Source organism: Pygocentrus nattereri, chromosome 8 (genome assembly GCF_015220715.1).
Source record: "Pygocentrus nattereri isolate fPygNat1 chromosome 8, fPygNat1.pri, whole genome shotgun sequence".
NCBI classification, from domain to species: domain Eukaryota; kingdom Metazoa; phylum Chordata; class Actinopteri; order Characiformes; family Serrasalmidae; genus Pygocentrus; species Pygocentrus nattereri.
Genome location: NC_051218.1, coordinates 18315245 through 18340206, shown reverse-complemented (window position 1 = coordinate 18340206; position 24962 = coordinate 18315245). Strand labels below are relative to the sequence as shown.

Here is a 24962-nt window from a genome sequence, read left to right as displayed (position 1 = left end):
AAAAAGCACAGAATATTTTTCTTTATAATGATCAAAGCATTCAAAACAAAGAAATAAAGAAATAAATCTAGCACATACTTTTAAGAGTTTAAACTGTCATCATCTACTGTCTTCATTAGAAAACTCAATAAATAAAGGAATACATTATACATGCGCACCTTACTGTTATCATTAGTTTCACTCTAATCTTCAGCTCTCTGTAGGCCATAACAACAGCTCATTTCACTATAAAAGTGTCTATTGTGCTCACAAACAGAGTGTAGGTTAGGCATTTGATTGATAGATGATACAGACTTAAGCTGCCTCTGTGATCTGACACTATTTAAATGGATAATCTCTTAATCCATATAAAAGCGAAGGATTTTGGGCCCTTTTTGTTTGTGTATTTAAATGAAAGCTTCCAAAATCTGTATTTTATTGGTAGCAGATGACAAAGAGGCTCATACACTGTTTATATAATTAAAAAAAGAGTCATAGCTGCACTGATTAGCCTCTTATGATGTTTATGAAGCTTCCTCAAAAAACCCATCTTGTGATTGAAAATGCATGTCAAATTTTACGCTGGCATGTTTGGTGTTGAAAACTAGTGGTCAGTACAGCTCATTGTGGAAAACATTAAGGAATGTGTTTACACAGAGTGAGCTAAGCACTTTTTTCTTGTCATATCAGTTTATTTTCCACAGAAGGCAGATTTTGACATCAAATAGCTGTGATTTTGCAGAAGGAAAAACGGGGTTGAGAGAAAAGTTGTTTGAAAACTGTTTGAAAAGAAAATTCCAGTGACGTGTGGGAGGAGGCAGAATGAGTGGCTGTCAGAAAGCAAAACATGGCCACGATGCAGGGTAAAAAGGGAATTCAACATCATTTATTAAGATGTAAACAAAGTCATTCAGAGTGGTTTGATGTGAAATGCTCCACTCTAGAGAAGCTTACTGAGTCAGAATCGGTCACAGTGGTGGTGATAACCAGACGTCTGAGCGATTTGATGCCTCTGAAAGCTCCCTCACCCAAACGTTATCAAATGGTGATGAATGTGCCTGAGACATTGTTTCACAACTGTGAAAAGATTTTGGCCTAAAACCTTTTTAAAATCCATGCACGATGCACAGGGGTACATGGATTTTTGGAAGTAGAAGTCCGTCTACTGTATATTCCACAGCGGTTTTGTGGAAACTAGGTGTCTTCTAGTTTCTTGCATGCATCAACGTTTTTGGAAATAGGTGTGTAGTGGAGTCTGACCTGATCACAGCCTTTAAGTATCAGTTTAAAAGCTTCGCCTGGCATAATGCTGCAGCCATCCCCGGAATGAGAATATGAGTGATGTTAGCTTTGCTGGGCGGTTTTCTTTGGCTCAGGTTTGTGCTGACACCTCCAGTCACTGTGCATTCTCTGAGCTCCTGGGTGATGGTTTCTCTCAGAACCAGGGAGGCCAGTTTCCCAGGTGCCTGATCTTATATTTTATATATTCTGAACATATTTATTGTATTGAAGTAAATATATATTGAATTGGCTTCATTCACATGAATAAGATATAACTCAGTATATCACATCAGAGCAATTTCGAGTTACTTATTAATTACACTGATGTGAACGTGAAATGTACCCTTTTGAATTAAGTAGTGAATTCAGTGCATCACTTTTTTCCCTGAAAGGAGTGTTTATGTGTATATGTGTTTGCTTTAGTCTCCAAACATTTAGAGCTACTGTAACTGTAATGAAAGGAGAAAAGCTCTGTTGTGTCAACTCTGCGCTGAATGCCCTGCATAACGACTGTGGTGTTGGCAGTTGTGCTACCCTTAAGGATTAGAGCAGCTAATTTGTATTACCCTAGAGTAACAAATTAATTTGTCTTCGTATCGTTGCAGCATGACCTAAACATAACTGGGCCTCCTTTGACTGAAGCTTGTTGCTTGCTTGATAAATGAGAACTGTCATCAGTAACAAACGTCACAGGCAAAAATAGAGCTCACATCATGAAGCCAAGTAGAAGAAAATCTCCTCTTGAGTACTTCACCTGAGATGTTTTTCCTAAACGCAGGCCCTTGACTGTGTTTACTTTCTCCATATCTTCGTGACTGTGTGTGTTTGTAGATTTAAAGGACAAAAATGACTTTGTAGGAAAGCAACAGAGAAGCAAAGACAACCTTTAAAATTGAGATGAGCACAACGATGCTGACTTTGTAAAACACTACATGACATGACAAAAAATATAATTTTAGCTGCTGAGGTTAAGTTTAGAGTTAGATTTATGGCCAGACCTTACGTAGGTATTTACATATCCTGTGCAAAAGTCAGAGAGCAACCTTTTGTTTATTCAGTGTCAGAAAACATATACATATTTAGCAATTACCCAAAAGCCTTCACAAATAAATACACCACATTTTTGTTTAATTTGTCCACTCTGACACTGTCCTTCAGATCTTAAAACCAACAAGTTACACCTGTATCCTCCCAACAAAAGCTGTCAAAACAGTCACCGGCTTTCCCTTTATAGAGGCACTGTCATTCACCCAAGCAACTACCCAAACACATTAGCTGACTCACAAATTTCTGTCTCATCTGATGAGAAAGTAAAATGTAAAATCTGATGATCTTATGATTGTAATTGGGATTATTTGGATTGTGAGAAGCAGAAAATGCAACCAACTTCTAAGACTCAACTTTGGAGGTATGGAAAAATATTTCTGCAGATTTTGCTTGAAAACTGAAAGCAAGTGTCCTGAAAAGAATGGAAGCTGTAATAAAGGCAAAGGGTGGACAAACTAAATAATGAAAAAAAAACCCTGTCTATATATTTGTTGAGGCATCTGTTTAATTTTATATTAATTATATCATCCAAAAAAAGACAAGAAATGAAAATAAATAAATAAATAAATAAAAGTCTCTTTGGGCAGTCCTATGTTTCTTGCTTTTTTCCAGATGCTGAAAAATGAAGTACTTAATGGCAGTTTTAAGAGGCAATTAAGTAAATGAAAGCTTGGTCTCTGACTTTTTGGCTACATATATGACCCCATGTCCACACAGCATAGAATAACAAGTGTCTTTGTGTGTGTGTGTGTGTGTGTGCACTTGTGAGACTCACAGAGAACGCTGACATGAAAAGAAATATGCATACATGGCTTTAAGGAATCTGTAGCTCTTCAAGCCACAGACATCATGACTGATTTTCCGATTTTGTGAACGCAGCGTGACATGGGAGGCATGGCCAGGCCCCAGCAGAGCTCAGATGTTTGTCCTTCTGGTACAGAGGGGTTTCTGTGCGCTGTATATGTTGTCACTTTTCCCCTGAGGCACGGAGTAACTTTCCAGCCTGCAGACGTGCATGTCTGCGTCTGAAAATAGCTCAAACCGCAGAAGTTGGGCTCAGGAGCAGGGGCTCGCCTCTCACTTTCTCCCCCTCTTTTGCCTCCAGAAACGGGCAGTGGTCTGCAGCTTTAACCCTGAAAGCCACTGAGTCCTCCGAGGCTGAAGAGGAAGGAGAGGGAGTGGAGCTGGCTGCCTGGCTGCACAAATGTCTGACTGCTCCAACATATAGCCTGCCTCACTCTTAATGCCTGGTAAGAAGCCTGTCCTCTCTGCATTTCGCGGGGGGATGCAGGGGGATTGGTCCTTGTGGGTAAAAATGGTTATTTTCAGCTATTAATGCCGCGGGTGATGGATTCAAAGCATTCTGATGAGGAATTTCACATTTCAAACAGCGCTTGCAGTCAGAATTATCTGTTTAAACTCACGGATGTGTATAAAAAGCAGGTGGAAAGTATAAGCCGTTAAAGGTTGCCAGATGAAGCATAAATCAAGAGTATTTTAGGCTTGTGTGTTGGTTTGAACGTAATGTTCTGCAGTGGCTATGATGGTTACTTTTTTCTTTTTATCTAAATTATTACTGATAATTGCTCATAATGGTTCCCTCATTTACTTACTAAACAGTTCAATGTACTGCTTAGAGAATTAGAGTCACTTTTCATTCAAAGTTTGAAGGAATTATTATTTTAGATTAATCCTTGAAATAGGAAAGAACATTTTTCCCAAAGATGTGATCTAAAATGTCTATGCTAACACATTTAATAGTGAAATTAAATGTGATAAATCATCCAGAGTGTCATTAGCCTGTGTTTAGTACCTCTGATAAATGCGTAAAATGAATGATAAGATACTGTTCAGGCGAAATAACAAGAAATGATTAAACCTGCTTCTACCACAACATCAACATGTGATATGTTAGTGCTTCAGTAGCTGCATTTGTTCTATTTAAAGTGACTATTCCTATTTGAACGGTGCTGTTTGCTGCTATCTAGCTCGTAATAGTTCACTCACTTACTCACACGCAATGCCCTATGCAGTTCTAGGTACTATATAGAGATCTGGCCAGTGAAACAAAACAGTGTTGAATTACTGTATAAAAAAGTTTGAATGAATCATCATTTATATTAATTAACTCATTCATCAAGCAGGGAAGCGTTTCTTCCCCATAGACATTATTTAATAATAAAAATATTTAATTAAAAATGGTATAATTCATTGTAGTAAATCATTACAAATGTCTTTATATTACATACAGTATATTTCTCTACCAGTATTAGTGTTGATATATCAACAAAATTGAATGATATGATACCAACCAAAAGATTTGAATATGGCTTCTTCTTCCACTACATCAACACATGTGAAGGCAGCATTCGTTCTATTTGAAGGGGCTGTTTCTATTTGTACTTGTTTTCTATTCTATTTATAAAAAGTAAAGTGCAGCAGTCATTCTGACTTGTTGTTCAAAGTTGTCTATGAAAATGTACTGAGCAATAGATCTGTAGCCTCATTATTTTTATAAAAGGTTGGTTATTGAAGTTGTACAGAAAAAGCGTCCTTTAAGAACATGTAATGCTAGTAATGCTTTTGAGTGGCTGTGCTATTCTTTTTTAAAGTTATTTATCAGTTACTCAGTGCAAAATTAGCCACAGAGACATATAGAAAGGCATTTTACAAAAAATGGGAGCATTTGTGATTTTATAAGTTAAACAATTTCTGTTGTGTCGTATTCAGACAGATCATAAGTCTTTGCACGCAACACTTGTGCACTACCATTTGTAGTACGATGTGGGAGCCGGGAGAGTGTGACATCATAGGAAATCAACTTGGTTTCCGGCCATAGGATACAAACGTCTTAGCTAATTGCACACCAAAGAGCCCCTTGATTACTTTCTTGATGTTGCAAAGGCGCTTGACCATACAATACTGTCCAAAGGACATGACTGTCATTAGCTGACTGTAGCCAGCTAATCAAAAGAGCACTCTGTAACTAGTTAGTTACATTGAAGTCGTGCTTGTGTATTAGTAGCACGTATATTGCACCACTATTACAGTTCATGCAGTTTTCTCAAATTTGGCCAAGAACACATTGTAGTGCAGTGTAGTGAAAGGTCCCTTCAATATGGCCATATTAGTATTATTCCCTGTACTGAGCTGAGAATAGTATTACTTAAGATCAAAATCAATCAATAAAGCACCTGCAAATATTTCTTTGAGAATGTTCTCCAGAGAATGTAGTGGTCTAGGGCTTGTGGTAGTATCAAGGAACAGTAAGATATGAAATTAAATGGAATTTCATTATTGTTTTTTTCCTTCTTCATGGATCTAAATATTAACTTCAGTGCAGAATTTTCTTTTTAATCTAATGCACTGTGGATGTTTGGATATCTGCTTTATGAACCTCAACATAGTCATTGTTCTGCAAATGTTCCACTCATTTTTGTGCCATTAAATATGTCAGGCTGCTTTAATTCATGAGAGGGGAGCTCATAGGCACTATAAAGATCTCTTACAGGAGGCAGCCTGACAGGCTCTTGCTCAGCTACTGTTTCTGTGACAAGGGGAGGGCGTCCATGACTGGGGTATTTTTAACGTTGTACAGTAAAGGAGTGCCTGATGTCTGTTTCCTGAAGCTGGGATCACCACTGACTCAGAGTTAGGAGGGATTTAATGCTACTGTCAAAGTTGATTTTTGACTGCAGCATCATGGGAAAATCTTAACAAATACTCCTTTAACAACATGTGTATCATGCTGGATTTATGTGGATTGGTGAATGTCTGCAAAAGGATTCCAAAAGCTGTTATGCCTTTCTTTTAGGATGACTATGTAGTCGCTTCTCGGCCTTTTGGCTAAGATCAAGTGTAGTATCTGTTCTTATCAGTTTAATATCTGATACGTCCTCTATATGAGGACTACATATTAAATTGATTTTTAGAACAGGGAGACGGAAGAGGAGCTTGCTCCATCCACTCCACGCATCGACCTGGTATTGCAGTACCTCCGGGAACGGTGCACCTCCTTTTTGTGAATTTCCCTGCTGTGGGACTAATAAAGGATCATCTTATCTTATCTTATTGCTGGATTATTGTGGATGTTGCTTCTGATGTAAGATATAAGCACTTTCTAAATGCTTTCTAAATAAGCACAATAATTTGCTAATTAAACAGAGTAAGATAATGGCTTTGTCATTCAGGACTTACGACAGGGGTGCCTCAACTTTTTGTGTTGGGGGCCCAAAGTGTGCCAAGGGCCAAAAAGGCAAAAATGAAAAGACTCATGTTCAAATAAAGAAGGTGGCAGGATTTAAATCTGACTTTTTAAAAATGTATTTTATCAGATTATTTGTATATGTATATTTTGTTACTAAGATACTTAAAAAATTCAATTTTAAAAAGAATACAAGAATCAGGTTATGTGCAGTCGTATTCAAAATCACCTGAAATTAAGTACACATCCTCTACAGCTACTGTCGAACTACATTTTATTTGCTAATTTCAACATATTGGGAAAAAAGACAAATAAAAAGTTGGCTGAGCAAAAGTTATGGCACGTTTTATATTTGTCTGTATTATTTTTTCTAACATGTTAAATCTTAGCAAATAAATAGAAATTGTGGACTAAAATTAGCAGAAAAAATGCCAAAAAGTGTTCACTTATAAAAATAAGCAGAACATTATTTGACTAGAGGTGTTCAAACTTTTGCATATAACTTTATAGAATAAAAATATGTTTGTTCTCTAATTGGATGAGAGGGTGGGGTTTGGGTAACTTTCTGACGTGGCAGTTGCCAAATCAAAGTTCGGCCAGCGGGACACATACACTACACACTTTTAACTGAACTCACCCTAGCAGGCCACTGAATGTACTTTGAATGGTGATCTCGTGTTAGTGGCCTTCTCTCAGGGCTCAACACATTTGGTGACCGTTGTTTTGAGAGCTTTCTTCTTCCAAAGGTTAAAGACTTAATTAACAGCTGACTTTTTTCACCCATGGGACTGCTACTGCCAGCCAGGCCAACTGGAGGCTGCAAATGTCTGTCCATTTAGATATTTGCCAGACTGAGTAGAGGAGATAGTACTAGTGTGCTAACTGCTAAGTGGCTGTGTATTTATTCCTTCTGGTCCATGGCTGCGCCCCTGATGCACCGGTGCTCTCTCAGTGTGTACATTGAGTACATTAGGAAAGTTGTATAGTTCATTCCATCTGTACAAACCTCTCAGTCATGCAGTGTGGAGAGGTGAAATACACCAAAACCAGCAGTGATGAATGAGTTCATTATTGATGTGCTTTTGAATTGAATTGTGAATTGTTGAAGGATTTGTGGCTTTAATTCTATAGAAAGTTAGAATGTCTTTTTAAAGTATACACTCAAGTGATGTGCTTCAGACTAGAGGGATGCTGACCATACATGGATACTGTTCCAAATATATTGCTATGGCACTCATATAGGAAGTTCTCAGAGAGGTGGAGGAAAGCTGACAGACAATGGAATGTGGCTATGCTAACCTGCCTGTAAGTGCATAACTCATAGCTCTCAGTGTTTGGAAGTATGGGCTGAAAGTCTTGCTGCTTACTCTGCTGCAGAGTGAGCCTTTACACAGTTCTGCTGCAATACTCTAGGGTGTTCAACAGTCCTTTGTGCATCGTCAGGTAAGAGTCCAGGCTTAAAACGTAACATCTGCCACCTGCTGTGAATATTTTACCTGTTTGTGTGCTACATATGTGCAGGAAGTGTTTAGTTTTTTGATTACTACTGCATTGAAACACAGTACTGTTGATTTGTTTTTGATAGGCGTTGCAGCAAGTTCTGAAAATCTAAAGGCATTTTAATGAGTCTCTGCACTTTGAAAGCTCTTTTTTTAGCATTTTTGTAGCAGGTCTGAAGTACACCTGGGCTTGAGCATCTGGGGGGTTGCTCCTTAAATAAGACATGTTGAAAATGAAAAGCCTAAGCTGTGTATTATCTAGAAACTTTGTAATGTAAATACTTTTCTGAATGTGTTGCATTGCCAAGTAAATGTTGATATTGGGACTGCCTGAGTATAGTCTATATGAAACACTGTCTAGGCTGTGTTTTTGAAATGTTCCCACTCGTTTGTATCAGTGACCCCAACTATAGAGGCACTTTGGTGTTTTGAATTAGCATTAAGATGAAGATTAATTAAGCATGCTGTGTTTAGGGCTGTGATTGGTCCTAATTTAAACTTCATTATGTAATAAAAAAGTTCAGTTTAAATGTATTTTCTCAAAGAACTGGTGGTGATTAGTTGGCAGTTTGCATAACAATGATGCATGTTTCAATTTCTCAGATTGGTCTCTCTCATAGTATGTAGCAGAACCTGATAGACAAACATTTCACATTTTTTTGCTGCAGTGTTTTCTTAAAGAGACACTCCAGCCATTAAATAAATATTTAACCATTGCTATATTTTTTTGAACAAGCTTGCTCGATCCCTGCAGTGGTGCTTCAAAGGTCCTGAGACTAAGATTTTCCAGTTGAAAGAGAATAGGAAAATACCCTTTTGCTGATGTGTTTTGAAGGTGGAAGGAACTATTGAAAAAACTACAAGCACTGCTGGGCAGATACTTGAGGGAGGGCCTTTGAAAGTTTTTGTTTTTTTTCTGTTGGCTAATGCAGAAGTAGCCCAGCTAATTAACATTACTGCTAGGAAGCTGACCATCACATCTGTACTTATTAGCCTCTACAACAGTGCATTTCTATTTTCAGACTGGCAGTCCCCAACCAGAAATGTCCAGTGCCATATTTGCACCTTTAGCTTGTGTCCCACATTCCAACAGCGTACTGAACTTAAGTGCTTGGGGATTCCCAATGGTCGTTTGATGTATTTGTGCATTGTTTTGCTGCAGAGTTTTCTTAAAGGGACACTCTGGGCACAATGAAAATGTATCCATTGCTACATCTGTTGTAAACATGACTACTTGCCTCCTACAGTGGTGCTACAGCAGCTGCCATAGTGAGATGTTTTGGTTTGAAGGTGAGGAAATACCATTCTGCTGATGTATCTTGAAGGTAGGAGAAACTTTTGGAAAACTACAAGCTCTTTAGGGCAGAGACCAAATGTTACTGCTAGGAAGCTGAATATCACATCTGTACTTATTAGCCTTTACATCAGTACATGTCTTTATTGAAAATTGGGGCATTCCTAATGGTTTTTGAACAAATGAGATATTAAATGATTAAAAGGTATTAAAAGATATTAAAAATGAAGTATTTTGGAATCTTTTAAAGACTATTCATGGTTTAGCTTTGTTCATCTGTAAGACAATTTAATTGTATTGCTTATCTAAAAAAGTCTGATTCCATGCTTAATTGTCAAAGTAATTTTGTAGATTACTCAATTATTAATATAACCAATGCTGACCGCCCAGCTTGGTTTGTGAGCACTGGAATAAAGTGAACTATGTGGCAGGACATAGCCTCTACAGTGGCGGGAATATCCAAATAAATAGGATTTTGCAGGTTACTTAGTAGCTTCCATTGAATTCCCTGACCCTATTTATAAAGTTCCCAAAAAGAAATCTTATCTGTGAGCACTGCAATCAGCTTTCGCCATGCCCAAACCTATCTGTGTGTCTTGACATGCTTCGAATTCCATACCGAAATAAATAATACTATCAGAGCCAAGCCTGAATCTTCTTGGAAGCTCTTAAACTCTGAACTCTCTACATGTGAGGCAGATTGTTGTGCTGAGGGAGGCTCAGTGGCTTGAACTCAAGCTGTGTGAATGTTAAGTGGCTGCCTCTGAGACAAGCTCTCCACGAAGTTGACTCATCTCACACGGCTCTTCACTGACACCTGCTCACTCCAACAGCTGGACAGCAGCTCAGCCTATCGAGCTTGGCAGGTGTCCCCACGCTCTCTTCTCATCAGCGTCTAAATGGGGTCCAACACTTGCTTTCACACCCTACCCAGCGGGCACTGGTGACGGCATTATTCACGCAAAATCTGCAGCATCACGAGGAGAGGGTTTGAATTCAATCCTCATATCAGGCAGTTGGGTCAAGAGGTATGCACTTTGCACAGTCACTTAACCCCAGCGGGGGAGGATGGAGACGGCAAGTCCCCAACCAAAAATGGCCAGCGCCATATTTGGACCTTAAGCTTGTGTCCCACATCTCAATAGCATATTGATGATCTTAAGTGCTTGAGTTAAAATAGCACATTGATGAATTTACAGGCTGTTGTTGAGTTAATGCAGAACAGTGCTTCCTTTTAGTGCTTCCTCTTTGCCATATCTTATCCAGTATATAATTGGCTATATATTCTGAGACTTTGGCTTTATGCTCTTTAATGCATTAAAATCTGGCTGTATGGGCTGTGTGCATGTCTACAGCGTGTTTTTTTTACAGCTTTAAAATGTTAATTAGTGTGTGTTTGTATTTTGTGTTGTTTTGGTTTTCAATTTCAGTTTAGTTTCTGTTAGTTTTAAAAGAATATTAAAGGACCTGTATCCTCTTGCATTTCATGTTTTTCCCCCATAGCCCACTTATATCCTTGGTGTGGATTTTTGCAAAAACAGTCATAATTCATTACTACATGGCCTTTTGCCTGCCTTGCCTTATCTCCTTGAATTAAATAGGCTGTTTTTGTTACTGTGCCTGTAAAACTGATGCATGTAAATGATCTCTGTTCTGTTTGGCTGTCCTGTATTGTGCATGATTCAAAAAGTAGTCATGGCTGAAACACTCCTTATAACTTCAGCATGAAAGGGCAGGGCTAAGCTACTGTAGGCTGAATAGGTTGGTATATACAAATGTATTTCTGAATTCAGAGTAGGTTGTTTTTGTAGTTTAGATTCCATGTATGGACTGTACAGACTAGGAAGTGGTATGTTTTAGTAGTGTGCTAGATCAGACTCTTATTTCAAAATAGCGAGGAAAATCACATTTTCTACTAGATAGGCCTATTAATAGTTATATGTTTGAAAATGAAGAGTTTTATATAAGTTTTGTTTTTTAGTGTTACTGTGAATGTTTTGTCAGAAACTGAGTCATAATTCAAAATAGTTTCTCTCTGTTATGTTTAGCTAAATTAACACAACAGTGGACCATAATTTAGCCATAGTTACCCAGAATTTTATTGCAGTTAACAAGTAACAAGTACAATGAGTTTTCTTTTCAGTAAGCATTTTCTTGAACAATAATAACCCTGATCCATGTTGGACATTGTAAAATGGATCAGCTTAATGTGAGCTACTGTGTTTCCTGTCAAAAGAAAGCATTGCTATAAAAGAAAGCATTCCTGTAAAAGAAGCATAAACGCTGCCTTTATTGTTGGATGCGCTGCGGTAGTGTTTGAATGAGCATACATATACACACACACACATTCAGAACATAATTCAGATCGCTAGTGATCTTATTGAGTAACATTAAAATGTGACTGAATTATGAAGTATTTACATTTATAGCATTTGGCTGACGCTCTTATCCAGAGCGACTTACAATTTGATCATTTTACGCAGGTAAGGTTTACGCGAAGGCAGTGTTAGGAGTCTTGCCCAAGGACTCTTATTGGTATAGTGGTAGAAGATGTAGTCATATGTTTTCTTACTTAACATTGTAGTTTATAACACATGTAAAATAAGCATTTGTAAATTTTTGCCTTGACATTAAAAGGTTAATGGTCATTAGATTTACTCATGCAATATATTTGGCGACATGGTCGCGCAGTGGGTAGCATTCTCGCCTCACAGCACGAAGGTCCCCGGTTCGAATCCTGGTTGGGCCCTTTCTGTGTGGAGTTTGCAGGTTCTCTGCATGGGTTTACTAGGGGCTCTGCTTCATCATTTGGGGCAGTTGTGGGCTGGAGGTTAGGGATCTGGCCCTGTGACTGGAAGGTTGCCGGTTCGATCCTCAGTCTATGACTGAAGTGTCCTTGAGCAAGACACCTAACCCCCAACTGCTCCCCGGGTGCCGTGGATAGGGCTGCCCACCGCTCCGGGTAAGTGTGCTCACTGCCCCTAGTGTGTGTGTAACTTCACGGATGGGTTAAATGCAGAGGTGGAATTTCCCCAGTTGTGGGATCAAAAAAGTATCACTTATCACTTATATTTACAACAATTAAGCATCTAGCACCAGTTAGTCATTATCTGATGTTCAGCTAATCAGCTGAGCATTCGTTTATTTTTGTGCAAAGTTTCCTGAGCTTTATATAAGAGTGGAAAAGCGCTTCTAGAGCTCATGTTAAACAGTTCCAGAAATTGTCTTGGGTACATATTAGTTAAAGAAAAATGTGCTCATCTTCATTCCATCCTATAAACAGGGGCACAGCAACTGATGTTCACAGTTTTGGCCTTAATGCAATTGTGATCCAGAAGCTGCCTTTTTAGGAGTACAGAGGGCCTGTTGTGTCCTCTCAAAAATGTTAATAAAAATAGCTCGGCTCCAAATCCCAGATGAAAAGCAGGAGATTCTTCCTATTTTGGTTAGTACTAAGCAACATGGCAAGGATGCTGAACTCTTTCATTTGGTTGTGAGAGTGTGAGAGCATAGTTTTGCATACTGCATTTTACTGTTACATCCTTATATGCTTGATAAGCAAATCTCTTCAAGTGGAACAGGCCAAGGAAATCATTAGCCTGTAACAGCTTTAACAGGTAGGACTGTTGAAGAGCATCTACATATAATATGATTATGACTTGCTGATGAGCTATGTACAAAATATGTATATGAAATAGTTATATGATGCACTATGTATATGTATATATGAATAATTCTGAAGTAGTTTTCTCTGTTATTGTGACTAATTGTTGATTGTGGACAATGTAGAATTTTTGCAGATTGTTTTTTATCTGCATATATTTGTCATTCAAGAATGCTATGCTAGCTTTATAAGTTAAATATTCATCATTTTCGTGATAAAGAAAGTGTAAAGGCCTTTGCGCTTGCATATTTTCATATATAAACACTGGGTCAGCTAAGATTGTTCACTGGCTGCCCAGGTGAAAGTACCATTCCACATGTGTAGTTTGTCACATGTTTCTGAGCAGGTCTACGCTTTGAGTTTGGACATATATATACTCCAGTAGTGTGTGTGTTTGTCCATCCAAAGTGCTGATGGCTACAAATAAGCTTGTGGACTGACAATTTAGTCCTAATACTGTTTTAACCTGTAAGTAAATTGGAGCTACAAATCTCCTATACCTGGACAGTAGGAGTAAGTGTTTTTTTTGTTTGTTTGTTTTTTTTTAAATCAGTTCAGTCAGTAATAAAGGTCTGTTACTGGTCTGTACTCTGGAAATTAGCTTTAATTTTAACTCCTTAAAATCTCAGGCTTATTACATTGTGAAGCTTATTATTCAGTTACTACATGGACTTCTGTGAAAACTGGTTCAGTTATTATTGAGTTACAGAACAGCCTAATTGCCTGGAAGTTTGGACCCCTCTTCAAGTCCTGGCCATTTAAGAGGTAGCTAGGACTGGCCCATGTGATTATGTTTATTATTATCATGATAAATTATGTCACAATGTGTGATGGTATGCTGTGATATTGTCACTACTTTAATAACACTGATCAACTAAATGTTTCATTACAAGAGAGCATAGTTAGGCCTGTTTTATTTATTTATTTTATTTATTATCGACTGGATTTACATTTTGTAAAATGTTAAATAAAAAACAATTAAATTCATGTTTTTTGATGGTAGTTTGTAAATGTGGCCTTTTTACATTTATTTTAATAGTTTTATTATTATTATTATTATTAGTAGTAGTAGTAGCAGTAGTAGTAGTAGTAGTAGTATTTTTATTTCATTCTAACATGAAGAGTTATGTTTAAGGTTTCAAACACAGTCAGACGCTCGCAGATGAAGGTTACCGAAAGGGCTTTACTGTTATAAACAGAGTTCCAAGTCATAGTCAAAAAACAGAGTTCAAATCCAAGATCAGAGAGAATAGCAAACAAATCCAAGGAGCAGGGCAAAAAGAGCATAAACTGGAAAACGAAAAGCAAGAAGTCATATACGACATATACCACAATAGAAAAACGCTCAGTAGATCAACAGAGTGAATCAATACCTTGACTATTCTAAGCTTTACCCTGGGCTATATACTATTCTAGATATATATCACATGATACAATACACAGATGATGCTTATCAATGTTCTCGAGACCTGGAGCGCTGATAGGGGCGCTGAGTCACATGGGTTGTCATGTGATCTCCCAGAGGATTCTGGGAGTTCAAGTCCATATCCACAAGGGGTTCAGGAGGCTGCATGACATTAAGAGACCCTTATTAGTCCCACAATGGGGAAATTTCACCTCCGCATTTAACCCATCCGTGAAGTGAAACACCACATACACACTAGTGAGCACACACACACTAGGGGGCAGTGAACACACTTGCCTGGAGCGGTGGGCAGCCCAATCAGCCCGGGGACACCTCAGTCACGTGCTGTCGGCTCTGGGGATCGAACCGGCGACCTTCCGGTCACGAGGCTGGATCCCTAACCTCCAGCCCATGACTGCCCCATGATGAAGTCTTTAAACATTTAAACTGTGACAAATTGGAAAATAGGTAATATACAAATAGAGATGGGAAATGTGATAATAAGAAATCGATACTGCGATAAATTACTTTACAATACTTCAAGAACTCAGACAGGACAGATTTAGACCCATAAACAACAATAAGCAGTACCTAGTAACTGCAAAAACTACAAAGTAATAAGCAGCTGATTGGATGTTAGCCAATTATGCCTTTTTCTTATTTTTATTTGTTTATTATTATCAGCCATTCGATTTTTTTCCTTTTCCTCATGTTTATTTTGTAAGCAACAATTTTCAAGAAAAAATCTATTGTCCTCATTTTATTGCCAGTAGATTTTGTATATTGCAGCTTGTTTTCAAAAAACTAAATATTGTGACGGTTATCACAATATTTATCTTGAAAATGGTAAGTCTCATAGAGCTAACCCATGTTGTGTGTCAGGTCAACATGTCTTGTTGTGCTATTGCGGATATTATGGCTTGTCTGGGTGCCCTCTCAAAGTATTTAGTCCCTGTATCAACACTTAGGCGGTTGTCAAGGAGGTGCGAGGCATTGCTTTCACGCTTCTTCCGCTGCCAAGAGGAATCGGGACTGTGGGGGGTGACATGAGAATGTCCTCTGTCTCTGATACACCGCTCATAAATCAGACTAAACACAAGCTGCTAACAACAAGGAAGAATGCTGTTTATCAGGAACCACTTGTGCATGTGTAATGCCTCATGGCTGTGGTTATGCAATCATCTTTAGGATGATTTCTTTAAGATGTTTCTTTTTTTTCTCTTAGCAGGCTGTAGGACTGTGTTCCATATAAATGTGTGCAGCCTCCCGTTTTGCTGCACATGGTTTGTCCTGAGATGTTTAGCGTTTAAAAGGAGCTGCGGCCAAGTGGTATAGCCTTGATCGTGCATGTGTGTTCTCAGGCGGGTGTCCAGCTCCTGTCCCCTCCAGCTGTTCTGTCGCCACTAGTCTGCTCTCTTGAAATCCAACACCATAATCTCTTCTTCATTTAATGCTGACAGGCCATTACAACTTGTGATTTACCCAGGTCCGGTGGTGTCACAGGCAAATGTGTCCCCTGTGTTTTTTAGCCCGATTTATGGGGTACGCTGGCTGAAGATTTATTTTGGAGGATGGCACTTAGGGCCAATTTTAATGGGACACAGGAGGAGGAAATCTAACTTGGCTTTATATTTTGTAAAAGTTATTAATAAAAAGTAGAGCAGTTGCAGTTACTCAATTCAACTACTCGATTGAAAAAGTGTCAAAATGTCAATTAAAATGTACCTTTGTAGTAAATCAGCAGGGATTATGTCTATATATATATATCTATATATATATGTGTGTGTGTGTGTGTGTGTGTGTGTGTGTATGTGTGTGTGTGTGTGTATACATTTAGCAATAATTATTATTATGAATAATTAATATATTATTAAGAACAGCTACCTTTCATACATATTGTCCACTTATCAGCATATAGGAACATTTACAATTACAGACTGTAGTCCATTTGCTGTTCTGCATACTTTGTTACTTTATTCTGTTCTACAATGGTGAGGACCCCCACAGGACCACCACAGAGCAGGTATTATTTAGGTGGTGGATCATTCTCAGCACTGCAGTGACACTGATGTGGTGGTGATGTGTTAGTATGTGTTGCGTTTGTATGAGTGGATCTTCTGATCTTTGAAGTCTTATAATCCAGTGCATGATTAAACAAACATTAATTAAATATTGATTAATGACATTATGAGCAGATTGAAAATAAATTGATTAACTGAAACAGAAACAGCTATATAGAGGGAATGAAACTGAGTGACAACCATACTAAAATGGCAACGGTGTGGTACATGTGACAGTTTAACCTTCGAATCTTGCACTATGGGTGAGTGAGCATAGCAAAAAGACACAAGGTGGCTATTCTGTATCAGCAAGGTCTCTCCCAGGCAGGTGTTTCCAGATGTGCTGCCCAAGCTCTTCAACAGAAGCACAATCAAGCAGGCAAAGTTTAGTATCAGAAATGCAGTGGTTGCCTCAGAGAATGAGTGCTGAATATGTAAAGTGCATCTGGCTTATTGAAATCAGGAAGATATGTTGTACTGCTCTCAGCTCAGAACTCAGTCTTGTCAGAAATGGTCTTCATGTAAGAGCTGCAACCAAAACAGCATGTCTTTGAGGGAGAAACAAGGCAGAGCGATGCATCTATGCACAAAAAGACAAGTGTTCCTTGGAATTTGACAGGCAGTTTGTCTGACGAAGGGCTAGAGAGCGCTATATGGATCAGCAGTAAAGCGTGGTTGAGGATATATATATATATATATATATATATATATATATATATATATATATATGTGTGTGTGTGTGTGTGTGTGTGTGTGTGTGTGTATATCACTAATATGCTCGATAGTGACTGCTAATATATAGTGACTTTTAGAGTACTTTTAAAGAATTTTGACGTGAAAGAATATATATGTGTGTGTGTATATAATATGTATATATATATATATATAGATAGATAGATAGATAGATAGATAGATAGATAGATAGATTGATAGATAGATCTCATAGATATATCTTATTGTACCCCTTTCTATCTGCTCTTTTCTATCTTGCTTTTAAAACGCTTGTGCTAAGAATGGTCAGTGGGTCATGCTGAATACCGTTTTGAAGCTGACCTCTCAGGTAAAACATGCCAAACTGTTTGTTAGATATGCTGGTCATCACCGCTCGTGCCTGCGGTGACACTATATGTTAGGCATGTGTCCAGCAGACTCAGTGGTGTCCATTATCTGGACTGCTCTGCTTACACACCAGCATCTGACCCCTGCGTCAGGAGCTACATATGGCTGAAGGGTTAGGTAATGTAATAACGCAATGAAACAACTTCCCTTCATAGACCATACTAGAAATATTCAGCTCACACCAAAATAAACGGGGTATTTTAGGAATAGGGTCATAAGAGCTGTTAATCTGTCACAGAAAAGTGATCAATCTAGGTCAAACTCAATGCAGGCTGAAGGCTTAAAAAAAAGTTTGATTGTGTCGCATTACTTCTTAAGCATTCAAGCAGTTGTTAAGCTGTAGTGAACCAAAAGAGGTAATGGGTGAGTTCCGGAGTGTGTGTGTGTGTGTGTGTGTGTGTGTGTGTGTGTGTGTGTGTGTGTGTGTGTGTATTTTGAAACTGAGCTGCATGTTTCAGAGCAGAAATGCTGGACTTGTATCACCTTTCACACGGGAGCTCGCTTCCCAGGGGGTTGAATAGTCACATGGGACCGAAGACTTGCTGTCCCACACTCAACAGTCCTGGGACTAAGATACTAATGGAGCACTTTCAGATCAACATCATGCTATTAATCTTACTCCTCATATGGAAAGCTAAATGGCTCATGCCAGGTTTATTTACTTAGCTTATTTACAATACCGTACTTGCTAATTGGCTCAATTCTCTGATTTCTGCAGGACTTTTTGACTTCAAGACAACACTAGAAGAAGACCTCTTCAACATGAATACAGGTATGTAAAAGCCTTCTTTCCTTCCTCTGATTTACTGTTACATGGCTGCTGTCATTCCAAATATCACAGTCAGCATTTTTGAACACTGTGTTGATCTCAGCCTTGGTTTCCACGCCATTATATCAGAATCATGTATGTCCTCACAGTGTTCAATCAGTATAACCCCAGATGCTTTAGGAGACCCTTTTTCTTGCTGTCATATCAAAATGGAAATGTCCTGATCCTGTTTTTTGCCCCCCAATTCCATTTGAGTATTTTAATGCTGAGTATGTTGATTACAGCCGCACAGTTCAGATGAGAGGTGGCCAATTAATACTACACTTCATTTTTAGTATATTGCTGCTGTTGGAACAAATCCTTGAATCTCCAAAATGATAACTTTACAGGGGAAGGAAAAAACATACTCTACTTTTAATGTAAGTCAGTGGAACCAGACGCTATTTCCACGTAATTTTAGGCAATTTCTCTTGGTCAATTCATTGTGAAATTTACTCACAAAATAACAGGCAATTTTCAAATTACAGGTATTTTCAAATTATGCCAAGAACTGAAAAACCTAAATTGAGTTGTTCTGACAGCAGTGACATGCATAAGGTTATGGGAGTGTGTTTTCTGTGTGGTGTTAGTGGAATGTTGCTTGTGGTACATGGCAGAATAGTGTCATAGCTGCATGCTCAAATTTTATGTGCCCATGTTTACACGAGAGGCAGCTAGCTCCAAGGTAACCCCCCGAAAACATGCCTTATCTGTGCAGGCTGTGGATGATGTCCCTTTTTGACACATCTATTATAGTGGTATAAACAGAGTGTGAAAAAGGAAACAAAGCATCGGAACAGGATTGAGCTTATTTTAGCTAATATTTGATCCTGAACCACTGCATTGGACTTCACTATCATCACTAATCATCACTTTTTTGGGGAGGGGGATAATAAATCTTTTACATTAATATACAGTTGTTAAAAATGTTTTCATTTTGCTGCATTATGAAAATAATAGGCACAAATAGTTTCTTCAGTTTCCATTTCACCATGCCGTAGACGTCCCCGAATCCAGGCGTTTTAGCAGAAATAATTTTGCTGGCTGAAGGTGAAAATTTTACAGGGAAATATATAAAGGGATTTTCCCACTGTTCGGTCACAAGTGCTTAGATATTGTTGAATGACCAGTTAGATTCTACTTTGCTCAATAAATGAGTTTAACTATGTGAAAGTCCCCATTGCCCCCTATGACCCATGGTCCACTTACTTATCTCGCACTTTCTTTGGAATTTGTTTTTGTAGCTCACAGCATGTGATTGTGTATTCATCTCTGGGTTTGTGGGAAGTGCTGTGCAGTGGGAGTTCCTGCCACTGGGCTGGCTTAAAAAAATGCTTTTTCAGTGGTTGACACTGCTAAAGCCTTCAGCATCTCAGCACCCAGCCCTTCCTGTGAGACAGAGTCAGACCTGTGAGTCAGGAGAGAACCTATCAGGCACTGTCAACACCCCACCCTGTCTATCTGCAAAACACTGCCTCAAACATTAGTCAGCTCCATGTACTGCTGTGTAAGATATAATATACTGTTAGAAAAACAAAACTCTTAACATTTTTGTTCATCCTGTCAAAATGAAGAGACATTTTCACATAAATGGAATGACAGACACCACATATAGTGGGGGACACTAATGAGTGTAGACTCTTGATCCATTTATCATTGATGTAGTCTAACTTCAGATAGTTTTTCTCTACCATGATTTTGCATTAGTATCTAGACTGAGATATTCTGCTTTAAAAACTAGATCCCCTTCTGGAGGTGAACTTTTGAAAAACTACAGCTGCTGTGGAATGGATTTTTTGGGGGCAGGCTGTTTTGAAATGTTGTTGGAAGGAAGACTAATGTTGCTGCTAAGAAGCTGAATATCCTACTAGTCTACCTTCAGACATGCTCCTTTTTCCCTGGCTGATAGGGTAAAAAATCATCTCTGGTATCTGTTTTGTTCTGAATAAAGACAAAATCACTATTTCCTTTGTGATTTTGTTTAATGTTTCATTTAGGAATTACTCCAGTGCTAGCTTTGGTTGAACACCACAGGGATTCTAAATGATTCTATGATTATATTGGCATAATGCATGTTAGGTATTGCATTAATGAACGAAAACAGAAGTAGAATAAAATGCAGTGATATTAAATAACGCTGTGCTAGAGAATAAAGCATAACATTACAACTGATGTATTAAACTTTACTTGTATGCCAGAATGCCCCTTGAAACAATCTGTTTTAGAGTAATTGCGATATTTGAGGACTTGATCAGCTACACTCTTAAAAATAAAGGTTCCTAAATGGTTCATGAATGTAGTATTTTAGGAAAAGATTTTAAATAGTATAGAAACTTTGCATGATGTGTACAATCTTGAAAAGGTTTTTCAGACTCAGACATCTAATTTACAAAAGTGCATTAAAAGTTTCTTTAGGGAAACAAAAGTGGTTCTTCTATGCAGTCACTCCAAACAACCATTTCTGACACCTTTATTTATAGGAGTGAATTAGCAGTTTATTATACTTGGAGGCTTCTTGGCAGCATGAAATAGATTACTTTATTACTTTAGCAACATTTAAAGCTTTCAGCAATATTTAAAACATGTTTTAACTTACACGCTGTGAAGTGCTTTGCATGCAGATGCAGACACTGTCTTTTGGTTGATTGGGACAGATGCTGGATTAACATGCTTGATCAAATGCAAAGGTTTTTTTTTTTTTTGGATGCACGTGCTTTGCCCTGTGTTTGAGGCTTGTTTATGTGTATGCTGCCATGCTTCTCACAGACAGCGGAGGACGAGCTCGTAAGAGCAGCACGCTCTCACTCACTCTAACCCCAATGAAGAGAGTACAGAGTTCCCCAAACCTGTATGGGCTCCCAGGTATTCTTCCCAACCGACTTAGACCTGCATGCTCTACTACTCTGTTTCTCTACTAAACTGTATTTCATAGTATGAAGACTTCTAACCTAATCTTCTAAGCTTCTTAAAGCAATGGTTCAGTCTAAAATCAAAAACGGTTTTCCCGTACCCCATACATAGTGGATCAGCCCATAAGTCATCATACACATGCTTGACCGTGAAGTAAGTAATCTCAAAAAGACTTGCCTTTGTGGTTTCTAACACTGTATGACATACTGTTATCTATAAAAATGGACCTCTATGTGACAAACAGTAATGTGCAAAAATCAGAGATCCTACATTTACTCAGTTTCCCATCAGAACAGCCATTAAGACCAAGTTACTCATTTTTCATTAGATATTTCTGAGGAGAGTATATATAAGATAATCCACTAGCATAATGAAGAAGAGCATTATAAGAAATTAAGTGAAAAATTGGAGTTCAAAAAAACTTTAAAAGATACATAGAAAATTAGACTCCTAACAACCTGGTAGACCATTAAACCTGCCCCCATCAGATGAATGGTACTTAAAGCTTTCATCTGTGAGAGAGAGAGAGGAGAAGATCAAACTCCATGCTTCAGATGTGAAAAATCCACAGGTTTTTCTATCCACCCTTCCACTGCTAGAAGACAACTCAGCACTATGAGTCTGAAAGGATGAGTAGCTAACAAGAAGCCTTTACTGAGAAAAGTAAAAAAAGGAAGAGCAAATCAGTCTGCAAATCAAACAAAGAAGCTGCTGATGGTTTCAAAATAATGGACTGACCATCCCAGAGTCCAGACCTCAACTTCATTGAAAGCATTTATAATTACTTTGACTGTGAGATGGAGAAAAAGCAACACATTTCTGAGACAGAACTATGGACATGTGGAAAAATTTATCTGCAGGTTTCTTTAAAAAGAAGTTTCCCAAAAAGAAACGAAAGCTGTAATAAAGGCAAATGGAAGGAAAAAAATACAGAATTTTGTTATTATATTTAATTGTAATTTACTGTTAAATGTATCACTTGAATAACTTTGCTGTTGTGACTGGAAAGGTGGTCTCTGATTTCTGCACACCACTTTTGTCCATTTTATGACAGAGTGCCAGTGTTAGTGATTTGAGTTAGTGATTTGTTTTAGGAGTCTGGACCCCGGCCAGTTCAGGACCTTTAAAAGCTACAATATTACCTGCTTATCAAGTAGGAGTTTCGAACTTGTCCAACAAGAATAGATACCAAAGTAAATAGCTACTAATGTGAAGTCTACCTTAATGTTGTCGCCCTTAACAGCATCACTAAAAGGCTTTTGCTCATGTTTGTTCAAGTGTCATATGTAATTGATAGCTCTTGCTTCCTTACATGTGAGCAAGATTGTCGTTTGTATATAAACTGACAGTTTTGAGCAAACAGAGAGACAGGCTGTGTTTAATCAATCATCCCAGGCAGGAATTCCTCTTCACTGGATTAGCATCATTTACGCCTGTCTTCTGCTGGTTTCCTGCATCTCTTGCTCGCTCTCTCTCTCTCTCTCCTCCACCTAGCCCTTAGCAGCCCCCAGGGTGGCATGTTTAGGCTTCAGAAGCTGTGAGTGGTCCTCTTCGTTACTTAAAAGGGAACAGACTTTTCACTGGAGTTGGATTGTTGCCATAGTTGTGCTGCTCCATGGCAACAATTGTGCACTCTGTTGCTTTTTTTCTCCCCTCTCTTCTCAGCCTTGTTTCCTCTGGGGGTGACCCTTTTTGTTTGAGTGGCTTTATGGACTATGACCTCACACACACATAGTCTCCATTGTTTAACTATTCCGCTGACAGGCGAGCTCCTGCAGGAGTGAGCGACCAGCTCAGCCTCAGTGAGCAAACACAGCCGTTTCAGGTGCCTGTTAGACCACTGCTCATTTGACCATGCTTTTAGTGGGGAGGTAGATTTATTAAGTTAGTGTCAATGTCAAAGAACATAAAGACAAAAAAGAAGAGTATTTAACACTTAGAAGTGTAGAGTTCATAATTGAGTCAACAATACATAGTACAAAATAATAAAGTTACATAGTGAGGCAATGAGCTATATTGCCTTTCAACATTGTATAATATAAATGTTTTAGTCCCTTAAGACCAGTAACCTATTAACAACAATAACTTTTCAAATTTCCACTAATGAACACAAATGTGGTCCTTAAATATGATTGGCTGAGTTTATACAATAATCTTTGACTGTAATTCTGCCTGTATTGACCGCTGAGTGTACTGATGAATTAAAAACACATTTCTGTTAAATTGAGGGGCTGATAACTTGCTTTCTTAACTAGAACTAGGCTGATCAGCTAGCTACCAGGCTAAACAACTCCTTCATTAATATAATAGGCCTTGAATCAAAGGACTACATTATTGAATGTAAAACTATCATATAAATAAGGATAGACTCATTCTTCAAATGTCTGGGTTTTAGTACTGCCTTAAGTAGAATTAAACCCAAGCTGAATCTCAAATGTTTCCATACCTCCTATATAGTGTGCAGTGTAAGTTCTGAATACCACAATAGCAGCTGAGTACCAAGTGGCTATTTGTTAGCTATATTATGCTCTGTTTGGGTGCAGGAGCCAGTATTTTTTATACCTACATAATAGGAGTAGCACTACACTGGGAGTAGGGAGCCCCAGTATGAGAAAGAGGACGTACAGTTCTGTTAGCTTAGTGCTAAATAAGATAGGAAAGTGCATAAATGTGCTAACGGACATTAGCATTGTCATTGTGGTGGTGATTTGGGAACAGAAGCTACTTATAAATCGAAGGTTTTTGCATTATGAAATGTTTATTATTATATGATAAAACAGCAATATTCAGTGTTGCTTGAATGTTCTTCCTCTTTCAGCAGTCGAGGATGCCTAGCAACAATATCATACTCTAAAGGATCTACATTTCTTGGTGGAAGAATTGTTTATTTCAGTAATTTATAACAACTTCAATTATTCGTTGAAATTTTGTGCATTTAATCATATTTTATGTCGTTCTCCATTTTAGAAAAGCAATAAGCCCCTCGTGTCCATGTGTTACAATGGTTTTATCAAAGGTAAAGAGGTTTCAGGCACTCCTCTTTGCATCATGCCATCGCCTTATCATGTGATAAAATTAATGTAGCACAAAGCTGTGAACTGTCTGAACTATCATTTACAAGCAAATCAGAGCACTTATATTGCAATATACCAGTAATATCAGTAACAATATTACCAGAGGATGCCTCACTAGACAGTGCTTGCAGGAGAACTATAGATAAATAAACAAACCATAAACTAAAACGCGCCAGTTCCCCTCAAAACAAGTCATAACATAACTGTATGAGAACGAGAGGCTCCAGTCACAGAGAAGCTGTGAACATGCGGTCACTGTTGCTCTCACTGGATGTTGGTGATGAAAACTGCATTCACCCTCTTTTCTTGTAACCCCTCTGTTCATGTGTTTTTATGTTCAGGTTAATATCGGATTACTGAATGTAGTAAATAAGAAGGAAAAGTATAAACAAGAAAAATCTGATGAAGCTTATAATAAATGCTTTTTAAATGGGAAAAAATATCTTTCTTTGCAGTGTAATTAGAGCAAAGAAGACAATTTCAACCATGATTAACTACGCAAATTAATGCAGTTATTATTAAACATTTTTTTTTTATCCGATTTTCCCCCAATTTAGTCGTCTCCATTCACTAGTTAGGACTGCCCCAGTCACATGATACTACCAATGCTAGGAGGTT

The 24962-nt window shown here is 38.2% G+C and overlaps 1 protein-coding gene and 1 non-coding gene across 3 annotated transcripts in view; both read left to right on the top strand.

The window, feature by feature from the left end:
- sorbs2b (sorbin and SH3 domain containing 2b) overlaps window positions 1–24962 on the top strand; it is a 74561-nt gene that overhangs the window by 12572 nt on the left and 37027 nt on the right. The window contains exons 1-4 of one of the 2 annotated variants that reach the window (XM_037540814.1): window positions 7539–7954; window positions 9258–9300; window positions 18271–18324; window positions 21127–21222. In XM_037540814.1, the coding sequence (XP_037396711.1) occupies window positions 9285–9300; window positions 18271–18324; window positions 21127–21222 (166 nt within the window). In that variant the 5' untranslated portion in view covers window positions 7539–7954; window positions 9258–9284. Of the gene's footprint in view, window positions 1–7538; window positions 7955–9257; window positions 9301–18270; window positions 18325–21126; window positions 21223–24962 lie in introns of those variants that run through there. The other variant, XM_037540813.1, reaches the window with a different exon arrangement.
- LOC119263930 lies at window positions 6134–6324 on the top strand. The gene has a single exon (XR_005130645.1). It is a non-coding gene; the product is annotated as a U2 spliceosomal RNA (small nuclear RNA).